This window comes from Mirounga angustirostris, unplaced genomic scaffold (genome assembly GCF_029215605.1).
Source record: "Mirounga angustirostris isolate CCGP_5_RB_7025 unplaced genomic scaffold, mMirAng1.0.hap1 SCAF_1, whole genome shotgun sequence".
Taxonomy (NCBI): Eukaryota; Metazoa; Chordata; class Mammalia; order Carnivora; family Phocidae; genus Mirounga; species Mirounga angustirostris.
This window is the reverse complement of record NW_026991709.1, coordinates 154,013,900-154,032,575: the sequence shown is the minus strand read 5'-3', so window position 1 is coordinate 154,032,575 and position 18,676 is coordinate 154,013,900. Positions and strand designations below refer to the sequence as shown.

At 36.5% G+C, this 18,676-nt stretch overlaps 1 protein-coding gene across 5 annotated transcripts in view; it reads right to left on the bottom strand.

Moving 5' to 3' along the window:
* Positions 1-18,676, bottom strand: part of FBXL2 (F-box and leucine rich repeat protein 2) — a 142,560-nt gene that overhangs the window by 92,262 nt on the left and 31,622 nt on the right. For 2 of the 5 annotated variants that reach the window (XM_054504522.2, XM_064590502.1), the window contains exon 1: positions 17,199-17,292. Coding sequence is in view for 3 of the 5 variants with exons in the window: in XM_064590502.1 (XP_064446572.1) it covers positions 17,199-17,236 (38 nt within the window). In the remaining 2 variants the exon portion in view is untranslated. Of the gene's footprint in view, positions 1-17,198; positions 17,293-17,431; positions 17,494-18,676 lie in introns of those variants that run through there. The other 3 variants (XM_064590495.1, XM_064590507.1, XM_045904108.3) reach the window with 3 other exon arrangements.

Sequence of the window (18,676 nt, the reverse complement as noted above, 5' to 3'; positions counted from 1 at the left end):
ATCATTAGCCATCAGGGAAATTCAAATCAAAACCACATTGAGATACCACCTTATACCAGTTAGAATGGCAAAAATGGACAGGGCAAGAAACAACAAATGTTGGAGAGGTTGTGGAGAAAGGGGAACCCTCTATACTGTTGGTGGGAATGCAAGTTGGTACAGCCACTTTGGAAAACAGTGTGGAGGTGCCTCAAAAATTTAAAAATAGAGCTACCCTATGACCCAGCAATTGCACCTCTGGGTATTTACCCCAAAGACACAGATGTAGTGAAAAGAAGGGCCCAATGCACCCCAATGTTCATAGCAGCAATGTCCGCAATAGCCAAACTGTGGAAAGAGCCGAGATGCCCTTCAACAGATGAATGGATAAAGAAGATGTGGTCCATATATACAATGGAATATTACTCAGCCATCAGAAAGGATGAATACCCAATTTTTACATCAACATGGATGGGACTGGAAGAGTTTATGCTAAGTGAAATAAGTCAATTAGAGAAAGTCAATTATCATACGGTTTCACTTATTTGTGGAACATAAGGAATAGCATGGAGGACACTAGGAGAAGGAAGGGAAAAATGGGGGGCAGGGAATTGGAGGGAGAGATGAACCATGAGAGACTATGGACTCTGAGAAACAAACAGGGTTTTAGAGGGAAGCGGGGAGAGGGGATTGGTTAGCCTGGTGATGGGTATTGAGGAGGGCATGTATTGCACGGAGCACTGGGTGTTATATGAAAACAATGGATCGTGGATCACCACATCAAAAAGTAATGATGTATTGTATGGTGATTAACATAACATAATAAAATTTAAAGAAAAAGAAAGAAGGAAATCCTGCCACTTGCAACAACATGGATGGACCCTGAGGGCATTATGCTGAGGTAAGTCAGACACAGAAAGACAAATATCATATGAAATTGCTTATTGAACTCATAAAAACAAAGAATAAAATAATTACGAGGTGCTAAGAGGCTGGGGAATGGAAGAGATGTTGTTTAAGGGTACAAATTTGTAACTAGTACATAAACAAGTCCTGGAGATCTATAGTGATTATAGACAACAATATTGTAGTATAAAACCAAACCTGCTAAAAGACCAGATCTTAATTATTCCCACCACAAAAAAGAACTGATAATTACATGATGTGACAGAGGTGCTAACTAAAGCTATAATGACAATCATACTGCAATATACAAACTACCAAATCAAACATGCTGTATATCTTAAATGTATACAATGTTATATGTCCAATATATTTCAATAAGAAAATTTGTTACAACCTTTGGAAAGCAATGGTTTTGTCAAGAGCTATAAAACGTTCTCTTTCTTTGATCAGTAATTCCACTTCAGGAAGTTGTCATGAAATAATTCATCAAAAGAAGAAAAATTTAAAGTGGTTATTTGAGCCATATCTACAATTATAAAAAGCAACAAAAAGGTTAAGTAAATCATTCCTTACACACTCTATGGAATATTAAGCAGCCACTGAAATGGTAATTACAAAGATTATGTGCCGATAGGGGAGGGTAATCATAAAATGTTAGGTAAGGGAAAGCTCAGAGGAAAATGATTACGTTCCATTCCAACTAAGTGCAAATAAATACACACATGGGCCAAGAGTATAAGGAAACTAAACTGCAAGATTCACCAAATGGAGTATAATTTTTTCAAATGCTGTTTCTTCTCACACACACATATACTCATATGCCCACAAAATACACATACACACACAGGCACATGTTCACATATACATTCATATACACACACAAACATGCCCACCCAATACATATATACACATATATATAAGTACACATTTACACACACACATATGATAATGTGCACAATTGTGGGCTGAACTGGGTACTCCCAAAATTCAAATATTAAAGTCTTAAACCAAAGTACTTCAGAGTGTGACTTCATATGTGTCAAGATACGAGACAAGATATTTAAAGACATAACTAAAGAAAAATGAGGTCATTAGAGTGGGCTCTAATCCAATATTGACTTATCCTCTCATAATAAGAGATTAAAACACAGACAGCTACAGAGGGAAGACCATGTGAGGACATAGGGAAAAGATGGCCATCTACCAAGCCAAAGAGCGAAGTCTTTGAAGAAACCAACCATGCTGACATCTTGGTCTTGCACTTCTAGCCTCCAGAACTGTGAGAAAATAAATTTCTGTTTTTAAGCCAAAATAATAACAACAACTATAATAATAAAACCAAAATAATAAAACAACAACAATAATAATAACAACTATAATAATAAAGCCAAAAGCTGGTTCTTTAAAAGTACTAACAAAATAGTTAAAACTTTTAGTAAAATTGATAAAAAATGGGGAGAGCACTTAAACATAAATTAATGATAGTTCAAACGAAAATAAATACATGACAGCAGATACTGTAGAGTTAAAAAATAAACATAGAACTATCAAAACTGGCTAAAATAAAAAACACAAGAAACAACAAGTGTTGGCGAGGATGTGGAGAAAAAGGAACCCCCACGCTCTATTGCTGGGAATGCAAATTGGTGTAGCCACTGTGGAAAACAGTATGGCAGTCCCTTAGAAAATTAAAAATAGAATTGCTATATGATCCAGTAATTCCACTACTGGGTATTTACTGAAAGAAAACAAAAACAATAACTTGAAAAGGTATACGCACTCCTATGTTTACTGCAGCATTATTTACAATAGCCAAGATATGTAAGCAACCTAAGTGTCCCCTGATAGATGAGTGGATAAAGAAGACACGGTATATATATATACAATGAAATATTATTCAGCCATAAAAAAGAATGAAATATTGCCATTTATAACAATATGGATGGACTGAGAGGATATAATACTAAGTGAAATAAGTCAGAGAAAGACAAATACTATATGATTTCATTCATATGTGGAATGGACAAAGAAAAAAAGAGACAAACAAAAAAACAGACTCATAAATACAGAGAACATATTGGTGGTTGCCAGAGAGGAGGGGGGTGGGGTGATGAGTAAAATAAATGGAATGAAGAATATACTTATCTTGATGAACACTGAGAAATTTATAGAATTGTTGAATTATACTGTACCCCTGAAACTAATATAACACTGTATGTTAACATTTGAATAATAAATAAATAAGACACAGTGGGACAGAATATCCTTTCAAAAAAAAAAACCTATCAACAAAATTTTAAACTCAGACAAAATGGACAAATTCCTAGAAAAAGGAAACTACCAAAGTGACTCAAGAAAAAATAGAAAGCTTAAAAAATCCTACTCATATCAAATTAGTTAAAAATTTTCCCACAGAGAGGGCACCTGGGTGGCTCAGTTGGTTAAGCAACTGCCTTCGGCTCAGGTCATGATCCTGGAGTCCCGGGATTGAGTCCCGCATCAGGCTCCCTGCTCGGCAGGGAGTCTGCTTCTCCCTCTGACCCTCCTCCCTCTCATGCTCTCTGTCTCTCATTCTCTCTGTCTCAAATAAATAAAATCTTTAAAAAAAAAAAATTTTCCCACAGAGAAAATTCTAGGCTCAGACAATTTTAGAATTTTAGTTCTATCAGACTTTCAAATAACAGTTAAACCAAAACACACGGACTATTTCAGAGAGCAGGAAAAGACTGAATACTCCATAACTCAATTCTATAGGCTTGTATTAATTCCAAAATCAGATAAAAACAATGAGAAATAAATTTAAAGACCCTAGTCACCCCAAAATACAGATGTCTTCTGTGTGTATTGGCACATAGAAAATTAACTAATGGAACAGAATAAAGACTAACTATATAACTATTAGAGAATAGAATATATGATAGAGGTAATAATGGCATTCTTTTGAGGAAAGGAAGGACCATTTAACAAATGAACCTGAAAAAACTGATAATCCACATGGAAAAGAAAATAAAAATGGATTCTATCTTGTAAATAAAGACCAACACCAGAGTGACTAGAAACTGAAATATCAAATTTTAAACTTTCAGAAGAAAATATATGTGAATATATCTGTCCTCAAGGTAAGGAAGATGTTCCTTAACAAAACACAAAACACACTAACCATAAAAGATTAATATATTTGACTTTATATAAGGTGTTTGGTTCATCAAAATATGCCTTAAAGAATGGGAAAAAAAACAAGTTACAAGCTGGGAGAAAGAACTTGTCAGAAAATATTAACCTCAGTACAAAGATTGTGCTGAGAATATAAGGAACTCAATAGAATTCAAATTATATTACAAAGCTACAGTAATCAGAACAGTATGGACTCAGCATAAAAACAAACACACGATCAATGGAACAGACTAGAGAGCCTAGATATAAACCTGTGAATATATGGTCAATTAATTTACAACAAAGAAGCCAAGAATATATAATGGAGAAAGAACAGTCTCTTCAATAAGTAGTGCTGGGAAAACCAGATAGCCACACACAAAGAATGAAATTGGACCACTATCTTACACCATAAACAAAAACTAACTGAAAATGGATTAACAACTTGAATGTAAGACTTGAAACCATAAAACTCCTAGAAGAAAACGTAGGCAGGAAGCTCCCTGACACTGGTCTTGGTGATGATTTTTTGGATTTGACACCAACAGCAAAAATAAGCAAAAAAAGGCAACAAAAGCAAAAATAAATGAGTAGGACTACATCAAAATAAAAAGCTTCTGCATAGCAAAGGATACCATTAACACAATGACAAGGCAACCTACCAAATGGTAGAAGATATTTGCAAATTATATATCTGAAAAAAATTTAATATCCAAAATACATAAAGCACTTATGCAACTCAATAGCAAAAAACCCCAAACAATCCAATGAAAAAATGGGAAGAGGCTCTAAATAGACATTTTCCCCAAGAAGACATACAGATGGCCAACATGTACATGAGAAGGTGCTCACATCGATAATCATCATGGAAATGCAACTAAAAAGCATAATGAGGGGCGCTTTGGTGGCTCAGTCGTTAAGCGGCTGCCTTCAGCTGAGGTCATGATCCCCGGGTCCTGGGATCAAGCCCCGCATCAGGCTCCCTGCTCCGCGGGAAGCCTGCTTCTCCCTCTCCCATTCCCCCTGCTTGTGTTCCTTCTCTCACTGTCTCTCTCTGTCAAATAAATAAATGGAATCTTAAAAAAAAAAAAAAAAAAAGCATAATGAAGTATCACCTCACACCTATCAGAATGGTTAGTATCAAAAAGACAAGAAATGAGTGAGGGGGTGGAAAACCATTTACCATGCTAATGGCCATCAAAAGAAGCTGGGGTGGCAATCCTTATATCAGACAAATTAGATTTTAAACCAAAGACTATAATAAGAGATAAGGAAGGACACTATATCCTACTTAAAGGGTCTATCCGACAAGATCTAACAATTGTAAATAACTATGCCCCTAACATGGCAGCAGCCAATTATATAAGCCAATTAATAACAAAATCAAAGAAACACATCCACAACAATACAATAATAGTAGGGGACTTTAACACCCCCCTCACTGAAATGGACAGATCATCTAAGGAAAAGACCAAACAAGGAAATAAAGACTTAAAATGACCACTGGACCAAATGGACTTCACAGATATATTCAGAAGATTTCATCCCAAAGCAACAGAATACACATTCTTCTCTAGTGCCCATGAAACATTCTCCAGAACAGATCATGTCCTACGTCACAAATCAGGTCTCAACCAGTACCAAAAGACTGGGATCATTCCCTGCCTATTTTCAGACCACAATGCTTTGAAACTAGAACTCAATCACAAGAGGAAAGTCGGAAAGAACTCAAATACATGGAGGCTAAAGAGCATCCTACTGAAGAATGAATGGGTCAACCAGGAAATTAAAGAAGAATTAAAAAAATTCATGGAAGCCAATGAAAATGAAAACACAACTATTCAAAATCTTTGGGATGCAGCAAAGGCAGTCCTAAGAGGAAAGTATATAGCAATACAAGCCCTTCTCAAGAAACAAGAAAGGTCTCAAGTACACAACCTAACCCTACACCTAAAGGAGCTGGAGAGAGAACAGCAAATAAAGCCTAAACCCAGCAGGAGAAGAGAAATAATAAAGATCAGAGCAGAAATCAATGAAACAGAAACTAAAAGAACAGTAGAACAGATCAACGAAACTAGGAACTGATTCTCTGAAAGAATTAACAACATTGATAAACCCCTGGCCAGACTTATCAAAAAGAAAAGAGAAAGAACCCAAATCAACAAAATCATGAATGAAAGAGGAGAGATCACAGCCAACACCAAAGAAATACAAACAATTCTAAGAACATATTATGAGCAACTACATGCCAGCAAATCAGATAATCTGGAAGAAATGGATGCATTCCTGGAGATGTATACACTACCAAAACTGAACCAGTAAGGAATAGAAAACCTGAACAGACCCATAACTACTAAGGAAACTGAAGCAGTCATCAGAAATCTCCCAAAAAACAAGAGCCCAGGGCCAGATGGGTTCCCAGGGGAATTCTATCCAACATTTAAAGAAGAATTAATACCTATTCTTCTGAAACTGTCCCAAAAAATAGAAATGGAAGGAAAACTTCCAAACTCATCTTATGAGACCAGCATTACCTTGATCCCAAAATCAGACAAAGACCCCATTAAAAAGGAGAATTACAGACCAATATCCCTGATTAACGTAGATGCAAAAATTCTCAACAAAATACTAACCAATAGGATCCAACAGTACAGTAAAAGGATTATTCACCACGACCAAGTGGGATTTATTCTTGGGCTGCAAGATTGGTCCAACATCCGTAAATCAATCTATGTGATACAGTGCATTAATAAAAGAAAGAACAAGAACCATATGATCCTCTCAATAGATGCAGAAAAAGCATTTGACAAAGTACAGCATCCTTTCTTGATCAAAACTCTTCAGAGTGTAGGGATAGAGCCATCTATGAAATATCATATGAAAAACCCACAGCGAATATCATTCTAAATGGGAAAAAATTAAGAGCTTTCCCCTTAGGTCAGTAATACAGCAGGGATGCCCACTATCACCACTGCTGTTCAACATAGTACTAGAAGTCCTAGCCACAGCAATCAGACAACAAAAAGAAATAAAAGGCATCCAAATTGGCAAAGAAGAAGTCAAACTCTCATTCTTTGCAGATGATATAATACTTTATGTGGAAAACCCAAAAGACTCCACCCCAAAACTGCTAGAACAGGAATTCAGTCAAGTGGCAGGATATAAAAATCAATGCACAGAAATCAGTGGCATTCCTATACACCAACAACAAGACAGAAGAAAGAGAAATTAAGGAGTCGATCCCATTTACAATTGCACCCAAAACCATAAGATACCTAGGAATAAATTTAACCAAAGAGGCAAAGAATCTGTACTCAGAAAACTAGGAGGAAGACACAAAGACACATAGGAAGGAAAGACACAAAGAAATGGAAAATGTTCCACGCTCATGGATTGGAAGAACAAATATTGTGAAAATGTCAATGCTACCTAGAGCAATCTACACATTCAATGCAATCCCTATCAAAATACCATCCACTTTTTTCAAAGAAATAGAACAAATAATCCTAAAATTTGTATGGAACCAGAAAAGACCCCGAATAGCCAGAGGAATGTTGAAAAAGAAAAGCAAAGCTGGTGGCATCACAATTCCAGACTTCAAGCTCTATTACAAAGCTGTCATCAAGACAGTATGGTACTGGCACAAAAACAGACACCTAGATCAATGGAACAGAATAGAGAGCCCAGAAATGGATCCTCAACTCTATGGTCAACTAATCTTCGACAAAGCAGGAAAGAATGTCCAGTGGAAAAAAGACAGTCTTTTCAAGAAATGGTGTTGGGAAAATTGGACAGCCACATGCAGAAGAATGAAACTGGACCATTTCCTTACACCACACACAAAAATAGACTCCAAATGGATGAAAGACCTAAATGTGAGACAGGAGTCCATCAAAATCCTAGAGGAGAACACAGGCAGCAACCTCTTCCACCTCAGCCGCAGCAACTTCTTCCTAGACACATCACCAAAGGCAAGGGAAACAAGGGCAAAAATGAACTAGTGGGACTTCATCAAGATAAAAAGCTTTTGCACAGCAAAGGAAACAGTCAACAAAACCAAAAGACAACTGACAGAATGGGAGAAGATATTTGCAAATTACATATCAGATAAAGGGCTAGCATCTAAAATCTATAAAGAACGTATCAAACTCAATACCCAAAGAACAAACAATCCAATCAAGAAATGGGCAGAAGACATGAACAGACATTTTTCCAAAGAAGATATCCAAATGGCTAACAGACACATGAAAAAGTGCTCAACATCACTCAGCATCAGGGAAATCCAAATCAAAACCTCAATGACATACCATCTCACACCAGTCAGAATGGCCAAAATTAACAAGTCAGGAAACAACAGATGTTGGCGAGGATGTGGAGAAAGGGGAACCCTCCCACACTGTTGGTGGGAATGCAAGCTGGTGCAGCCACTCTGGAAAACAGTATGGAGGTTCCTCAAAAAGTTGAAAATAGAGCTACCCTATGACCCAGCAATTGCACTACTGGGTATTTACCCCAAAGATACAAATGTAGTGATCCAGAGGGGTACGTGCACCCCAATGTTTATAGCAGCAATGTCCACACTAGCCAAACTATGGAAAGAGCCAAGATGTCCATCAACAGATGAATGGATAAAGAAGATGTAACACACACACACACACACACACACACGCACACACACAGTGGAAAATTCTGCAGCCATCAAAAAAACCGAAATCTTGCCATTTGCAATGACGTGGATGGAACTAGAGTATACTATGCTAAGTGAAGTAAGTCAATCCGAGAAAGACAAGTATCATATGATCTCACTATGAGGAATTCTTAATCTCAGGAAACAAACTGGGGGTTGGAGTGGTGGGGGGTGGGAGGGATGTGGTGACTGGGTGATGGACATTGGGGAGGGTATGTGCTATGGTGAGTGCTGTGAATTGTGTAAGACTGATGAATCACAGACCTGTACCTCTGAAACAAATAATACATTATATGCTAAAGAAAGAAGGTAGGAGGAAGGAAAAAATGAAGGGGGTCAGATATCAGAGGGGGAGACGAACCATGAGAGACTATGGACTCTGAGAAACAAACTGAGGGTTTTAGAGGGGAGGGGGTGGGGGGATGGGTTAGCCTGGTGATGGGTATTAAGGAGGGCACGTATTGAATGGAGCCCTGGGTGTTATACGCAAACAATGAATCATGGAACACTACATCAAAAACTAATGATGTAATGTATGGTGACTAACATAACATAATAAAATTAAATTAAAAAAGAGACAAAAAATGGTTAACTGTTGGTGAGGATGTGGAGAAAAAGGAACCCTTATACATTGTTTGTGGGAATGTAAATTGGTGCAGCCACTGTGGAAAACAGTATGAAGGCTACTCAAAAAATTAAAAATGGAGCTACCATATGATCCAACAATTCCAGTTCTGGGTATTTATCTGAAGAAAATGAAAATGACTTGAAAAGATATATGCACCCGCATGTTTACTGCAGCATTACTTACAATAGCCAAGATATGGAAGCAAACCTAAGTTGCTTATAAATGAATGGATAAAGAAAATGCGGAGTATATATATATAAAATGCAGTATTATTTAGCAATAAAAAAAGGAAAATCTTGCCATTTGCAACAACATGTATGGACTTAGAGGACATTATGGTAAATTAAATAAGTCACACAGAGAAAGATGAATACTGTACGATCTCACTCATATGTGAAATCCAAAACAAAAACTGAGCTCATAGATACAGAGAACAGATTTGTGGTTGCCAGGGGTGGGGGGCAAAGGGATAGGCAAAATGAGTGAGTGAGGTCAAAAGGTACAAACTCCAGTTAAGTCATGGGGATGTAACGTACAGCACGGTGACTACAGCTAATAATACTGCACTGAATATTTGAAAGTTGCTAAGCAAGTAGATCTTAAAAGTTCTTATCACAAGAAAAAAATTTCCGTAACTATATATGGTGATGGATGTTAACTAGACCTGTTGTGATGTTCGTTTTGCAATATACACAAATACTGAATCATTATACCGTACACCTGAAACTAACGTAATGTTACGTATCAAATACATATATAAATTATTTTAAAAGCTAGGTTTACTGTGTTATGGTACATAAAATCCAGGTCAAACACCAGAAGTTAAAAAATGCTTAAAGGAAATCTATAAGCACACTCAAGAGGGAGAGAACATAGCCTCAAACTCAGGGAAAGCCTTAGGCTGAACTAAGTGCATGAGGGGTAAAGCAAAAGACAGACATTTTCAAGAAGCAGAACGAGCCCTGAAGAGAACAAATTAGAGGATGATAGTTTCAGGGACTGGCGCTAATTCAGAACCACCAGAATTTACAAGGAAACTGGAAAAGAATGAGAGATGGAACAGAGTAAGAGTTAATAAATACACATTTCTGGGAGAATAATTTAGGTCTTAACAATTTAAATGGACTTGATGCTAAAAGTAATAGGAAAGGTTTGAGGCAGGAGAGAGGCAGAATTAGTAATACAAAGATAAGATAAAGAAATAACAAAATAGAAAAGTGTAATAATTACAGTGAATAAAATATGAGTTTTGATCATTAAAACCCCAAACTGCCCTCTTGTAAAGACTATTAAATTCAGGCACTATTTGGCAAATTGGATGGAGAAAAAATACAAACACAGAAGATACAGTATATTAAGAACAAGAGGGAAAAAAACCCAATGGCAAATCAGTAAGAAACAACCTAATAAGGCAAAACATATATTTCAAACAAAAGGAAATACCTGTAATAATAAATAGATGCTCAACACTACCAAAATTCAGGGAAATTCAAATAAAGAATACAATGAAATGCTATTCTACTCTTAAGACATGTAGCAACACTAAATGTTAGAGTGACTCAACAGAGGCTCTTATTCATTGTATGAAGGTAAACTGATAAGACCACTTTGGAAAAACAATATTACTAAAATAAAGTTGATTATTTGTATAGCTTATGACCCCCAGCAATCTCACTCCTAGAGAAACTTCTGTATATTTGTACCAAGAGACATCTATGAGGATATTCACAGCAGCACTGCTTTTATTAACAAAACACTGGAAATCCAAGTATTTATCAAAGAACAATCAATAAGGGGTGCCTGGATGGTTCAGTTGGTTAAGCATCTGCCTTCGGCTCAGGTCATGATCCTGGGATTGAGCCCCATATCAGGCTCCCTGCTCTGTGGGGAGCCTGCTTCTCCCTCTCTCCCTGTCCCTCTCCCCAACTTGTGCTCTCTCACATGCTCTCTCTTAAATAAAAATCTTAAAAAAAAAAAAAAAATCAATAAGTGAATCTTGACACATTCACACAATAGAATATTATACAGCAGTAAAATGAGTAATAGCCAAGCGAAGCAACATGGGTCACCTTAGTACCATAATTTTGAGTGAAAACTGTGTCTCAGAAGATATACCTTTTTTTTTTTACAAAGTTGATAAACAAGCAAAAGTAAACACTGTAACCATTTAGTCAAATATACTTAAGATAAAAAAAAACTTTTAAAGAAAGGAATCATAAATACAAAGTTCTTGAAAAAGTAGGGAGGGGGAAAAGGCAATGCATGGATCAGTGATGAAATGTAGGATTAACCAAGAGTTGTGAGTAATCCAATTCTGTAATTCAATTTAAGTAAAAAAAAAAAAAAAAAAAAAGCTGTAGTAATCATCCATACACCCTGGTATATACATCCCTGTATATGTGTCTTGCAAATATATCTATTAGTAAATTCTAAGGAATGGAATTTGTGAATATGTACATTTAGCATTTTGAAGATTTTCCCCCAGTGGCCCCACAGCATGACCCTAGCAGTTTATATTCCCACCTCTAAAGTATCTTAGAGTGTCTGCCTTCTATCTCCTTACCAAAACCTAGTATTATCAACCTTTTGGGTTTTGCCAGTCAGGTAGGTAATATCTCACTATTTTGATTTCTATTTAAATATGGGCCTAATTGAGTACTATACAAATTGGCCATTTGTATTTCTTCCTTTGTTCATACTTTCTTCAAGCTCTTTTAATAATAATCCACCTTATCACCTAATAATTTTTAAGAAGTTTTTATTTGTGCATTGAATGTAGTCCCTGCTTATAATGTGCATTCTAATTGGTGAAATACCCACCACTGTGCTACCACTGTGCTCTCTGTATCTGTAGTATGGTATACATACCTGGATGTATTTTACTATTCATAGGGTCAAATTTACCAGTCTTTTTCTATTGTAACTTCTGAATTCACAGTTTTTAATTTAACAGGTCTCTAACATAACTTTCCAGGGATGAAGCTCTGGAAAAGAATGTATTAGTTCTATCATTCCTATCTGTGGAGCTTTACTGGTGTTTGATGCCACCTCAATGTAGGTTAAAAAAAAAAAAAATCCAAAGGCATCAACAGACTTTTAATGTATAACTATAACCCCAACCTAGACAAAGGAAAATTTGCTTCTGCCAGGATTTGGACTTAGATGCCAACCCTAAAACAGTACATAATAGTATACAGAGGTAATGAAAAGGAAGGGCCTTTAAGCTTCTGCATCTGATTTCAACACACATTAATTCAGTCATGTACTGCCTCATGCAAAGTGAAAAGCAATAAAAATGAACAAATGAAAAAATTCTTTAACAAGAAAGAAAAACCTGCTTAGTTGCTTAAACTTGAATTTGCAGTATGTACCCCCAAAAGAGCATCTTACCTGTTAGGCTGCCTTGGAATATACATAAAGCATCACAGACAGCAGGAGGTGGATGCAACAGTCCTTGAAAAAAACCCACGGAATGCTGAAACCAACCAGCAGGCAAGAACACCACTCAATGCTGCCCCAACCAGGAATGAGCCCTTCACTGCACTGCTCCCCAAGGTCCCACAATTATACATAAGCACTGGGCTATAACTTAACGACTGCAACAAAAACTACAATTATTTTCACTCATAGAATTGGTTTATGATTTTAAGAAAAGGAAAATTTGAAAAATTTTGCACTAGTCATTTTACAATTTTCCTTACCAAACTAGTGAAACTGCCAAATATATGTAATTGTGTAGCTGATTTCATTTGCTTAGAATTATTAGGCTCAGCTCTCCTGTTGAGGGTAATCAAACCTTCCCTTCATCAAGCCAACAAATACTACTAGTACTTAATTCTGTCATGTGCCCACATAAATTTTACAAGGAGAGAAAATGACCTAAATAATGATTTCAGTTTTTAAAAATGTGTCTAATAAGAGATTTCTTTCATTATTATTTATTACTAACAAGAGCTTTATCTTCTCTGAATGTTTTAAAATATTTACTGCATGTAGCACCCTCGATCTCATGTGCAGTAGTTTACATGTGTTTTCATTTCATCATCAACATCTGAAAGCAACCATAATAGAAATAAAAACTTAAGGTCAAAGAGTTAATATTAAAATTTACAGTCTGAACTTTAGGCCAATACTCAATTCACATAAGATTTCTTTTCTTAAAAGAGGAATGGTTCCTTGCAAGAAACTACAGTTTTTATAATACGAACTAATCACCAATTGTCATACCACTACCACTAACCTGCCTAATCCCTAGTAGTTGTCAGTTTAATATCATTTGGTAGTGTGCAATTTCCATTGAGACTGAATTTGTCCAGAGTGATGAAATGAAGCACTGGCTTACACTGACTTATTAACCAGGTTTTTTACTGAGATCATTAGCAGTAGCATATGCTGAGATCCATATCAGGACAGCTTGCTTTTATCAGTTGTTTGCATTAAAACTGACTACATTGTCACATAGCATTTAATGAATAATTCAGGCATCTAAAATTGATATTAATTAACACTAAAAGCTAACATTTATTTAGCATTCATTAAATACCAGGCCCTCTAAGAGCTAGCAACAACTCCATTCAGTAAGAACTATTATTTATCTCCATTTTATAGATATAGGAAATTATGGCCCACAGAGTATTAAGTCACTTTAAGGTCACACAAACAGTAAATGGGGAGAGCTGAAATCTCAACCAACACTGGCTCCAAAAGTAATACAGAGAATAACAATGAGGACAAAATGTAAGGACAACCCGGGGCACCTGGGTGGCTCAGATGGTTAAGCGTCTGCCTTCAGCTCAGGTCATGATCCCAGGGTCCTGGGATTGAGCCCCGCATCGGGCTCCCTGCTCAGTGGGGAGCCTGCTTCTCCCTCTCCCTCTGCCTCTCTTCCTGCTCATGCTCTCTCTCTCTCTCTCTGTATCTCTGTGTCTCAAATGAATAAATAAAATCTTTAAAAAAAAAATTTTTTTTTAAATGTAAGGACAACCCAACTCACTAAGAGATATATAGATTTCAACAAATTGAAGATTCCCATTGTTATAATGTTATAAGCATTATATAACTGACTCCCCAGGAAGAGTAAAATTACAAGCTATTGAATTGTGTGAGCCTAAAGGGTAGAGAGGAAGAACTGGAGTACCCTCAATTTATGAATGAAAGCTGGGTAGAAAAAGCAAAATTGTAAAAACTTATTAAGTAACAAAGTAAAGATGGGGTGATAGAAGGAATCTGTGAACAATACTGGGTAGTCTTAAAACTAGCAATAAGATGATCAGATGAAAAACCACCTCACAGATTTTTCTGAGTTGATTCAAAGTGATGTAAAAAGATGAAAAGAAACACATAATTCTAGGTTGTGCTTGTTAATGGCTCCAAAGCGGAAGCCAAAGCTGAGACTTTGCCCGATGTGATCAGTAATGGAAGCTAGTAGAGAATTTAACAGGGTGGTAACAGATGGCAGTAAAAAACGGCAGACATGGGACGCCTGGGTGGCTCAGTCGATTAAGCCGCTGCCTTCGGCTCAGGTCATGATCCCAGGATCCTGGGATCGAGTCCCATATCAGGCTCCTTCCTCGGTGGGGAGTCTGCTCCTCCCTCTGCCTGCCGCTCCCCCTGCTTGTGCGCCCTCTGACAAGTAATAAAAAAAAATCTTAAAAAACAAAACAAAACAGCAGACACAAATGTCCTGGCTGCAAGTAAATAAGATTATCATAAAGTCAAAGAATTCACCTCTATTGATGAAGTAAGATGGAGGATGAATAGGAATTTAACAAGAATAGGAAGTCTGCACTGTCACAAAGAAGTCTACAATATGAAGTAAAATGTAAGCCTAGGACAGACTGAAAGTATGAAGACATCATTTAAATGAGCAAAATAATCAAGACTTTAGCTCCATAAGGGATGATGAAGATGGCTACTTGGGTAAATTGGCTCAACCCCTTCTTCAAAATTTTGCTCAGAAAGGAGCAAAAGGAAAGGAAAGATCTACTATTACTGAGAATGTAAAGTCTGAGAGTAAAATGGCAGAAATGATTTAAAGACCAACAAACATTAAAATACCATGGTTGGTTAGAATTAATTTTGAGACTCACGAGTCAGAGAAGACCTGTAGAGACAGTACTTTAAAATTTAAATTCCCCTCACAGACTCCAAAATAAGAGCAGAAGTGGGAATACAAATCTATGAATAGACATGTTATGAACATTTGGTCTCAAATGGCAATTCTTTTTGAAAACGGATCTCTGTATGAGCTTTGTGGCATGATTCAAAACCTGTAACTGCAGGATTCATAAGAGCTGGGTCCATCATGGATCTTTAAAAGAACTAAAACTTCTAAAACAGCAGTTCAGAAATCACACTAGCACAGAAAGTGATATAATCCCTCCCCCTTTGTCAGCATATAGAAACTATTCCAAGGCTGAGAACAGTGTCAAAGCTAACCCTACCGAAGGGGAAAATATTAAGGTAGCAGCTTTGAGTCACAGATAGCAGTAGTAGTCATGGGAAGAGTGGAGATTAATCACACCCCAGTGTTGAATGACTAATAATGGATCGGCCTGAAGCTGGTAGATTCTCCAGAGGAAGAAGGACATGTTCATATTACAGCTTGATGTCTGTGCTAGAAAGAGTTCAGACCAAGAATGAAACACTGCACAATTCCAGGGGACACCATGAACTTTGTCATCTGTTGTGGATGGCATCCCCTCCATTTGTGTAGTAACAGCCTGCCTATCCTATCCCAGCCATGCTGGTTCTAACAGCTCACTGTGCTTGATCAAGACCTCCCAGGTTTATACGAAAAACATATCATTCCCTTCTTGTTACTACTTTCTTAACTTTATAAGGGTCTAAAATGCCAAAGAATATTCTCTCTTATCCAAACAAGTATTTGTTTTATTGAAATAAAATATTATTGCTGTATTTTTCATATGATCCTGTCATGACATAATTTTCTTATTAACTGAGTAAAATGACTTTATGACAACAATATCAAACAACACCTGATGACTAATGGAACACCTTCTGAAGCCCCTCAAATGTGATCACTACCACAAAGAAGCTAAGGGAATGGAGTCATCTGGTCAATCACTTACTCTATGTCAGCATTTCCCAAAATTTTTTCCACAGAATATGGAATTAATATGGAATATTACTGAGTTCCATGGTCAGTAAGTTTGAAATGCCACGACTACCAGTCTGGGAGTATCATCATGTGTATTAGCCTATTAAGGCCCTGAGAAGTCATGCAGTAAAGAAATTGGTTTTGTTATCCCAGTGTTTCCCATACTTATTTGATCACAAAACTTGTTCTGTTTTGTGGAACATCAGTGATATGAGAAGACTTTGGGAAATGCCACTCAAAGATTACCACGTATACACGTATTAATTACTTGTAAACAATTAAAATAGAACATCCAAAACTAAAATAAGATTTCTTCGATGATTGCAGAGTACTAAAGGAAACTGCAGTGCCTTGGGATCAACAAACGTTGGTTGATAGCTTTATTTGTAAAATGACAAGCAAAACACCATTTACTGTATATTCAGTGATGCCAGAAATACAGGACAAAAACTATGTTTTACAGTACTCACTGTCACTTAGCACACAATTCTCATAAGATGTACAAAAATATATCAATATTTGGACTGAGCATTTTAAGTGCTCAGTAAGAACATATAATCATACTTATTTTAAAACTTGTTTATCAGAAAACATCTAAATGTCTGTCTGGGACTTCAGGAGTTCACAACCTTAACAATAATCTCTCCTCATGTTATTGACTACATTGAGAATTATCTACTGATACCAAAACAATGGCGCCTACTGAAGATTATTACAATACTTACCACATTACAAAAAGAATCCAGACCAATGTTATGTACATACTTAGTACATTCTGGATTAGACCAAGTAAAATTTAACAACAAGCTGAACAGCATTCTATAAAACAAAAACAAAAAGTCAGTTAGGCTAATTCTGTCTGTTTTTCTATGCTATGGACTCATAGTGAGAAAGAAGACTGTCTTGGAACTTGATGACTGAATCAAATCTGAGTTCATTAAAGTTTATCTACATTTACCTTAAGAGAAGTTCTTTGGGTAACTTTTTGTTAATAAGGCCTTCATCATTATTTGAGAAAACCTAAAAGAAAAAAAAACAAGGACACTGTTAAAATGTTCCTCAACTAGAAAAAAAAGTTACATGATCATAACAGTGCCAATTAGTGTCCTACATACACGATACTAATTTCATGAAGCCACCGTCCTTCAATATTAATGGGTATAAAAGGAGTTTGTACCCCATCACCATTTCATAAAAATACGACACAGCAATTTCTATGCCACATTGTATTAGAAGTTCTAGCCAAGGCTATTAGGCCAGAAAAATAAATAAAAGACATCCTGATTGGAAAGGAAGAAGTAAACGGCTTCTACTCACAGATGACTTGATCCTGTATATAAAAAATTCTAAGAAATCCATAAAAAAACCATTAGAAATAATGAACGAGTTTAGTGATGCAATATACAAATATGCAATATATTTATATAAAAATAAATTGTATTTCTCTTCATTAGCAATGAACAACCTGAAAATGAAATTAAAACAATTTCACTTATGGGGCACTTGGGTGGCTCAGTCAGTTGAACAACCAACTGTTGATTTCGGCTCATGTCATGAGCTTAGGGTCCTGGGTTCAAGCTCTGTGTCAGGCTCCATGTGCAGCAGGAAGTCTGCTTGGAGATTCTCTCTCTCCCTCTCCCTCTGCCCCCCCCAAATCTTTTTAAAAAATCTCAATTACTACAGTATCAAAAAGAATAAAATATTTAGGAATAAATGTAAAGAAATACAAGACATATACTGAAAACCCATACAAAAAACTCCGTTGAGAGAAATTAAAGAAAACAAATTGAAACACATCTCATGTTCACGAATTTGAAGTTTTAAGAGTGTTAAGTTTAGCAACATTTCTCAAACTGGTTCACAGATTTAATGAAATCTCTATCAAAATCCCAGCTGTCCTTTTTTTTTTTTAATTGAAAAGTTGAGGGGCACCTTGGTGGCTCAGTCAGTTAAGCTTCTGCCTTCGGCTCAGGTCAGGATCCCAGGGTCCTGGGATTGAGCCCCGCATCGGGCTCCCTGCTCAGTGGGGAGCCTGCTTCTCCCTCTCCCTCTCCCTCTGCCTGCCACTCCCCCTGCTTGTGCTCTCTCTCTCTGTGTCAAATAAATAAAATCTTAAAAAAAATAAATAAATTGAAGAGTTGATCCTAAAACTCATATAGAAATGCAAGGGTCCCAAGAGAGCCAAAATAATCTTGAAAAGTTG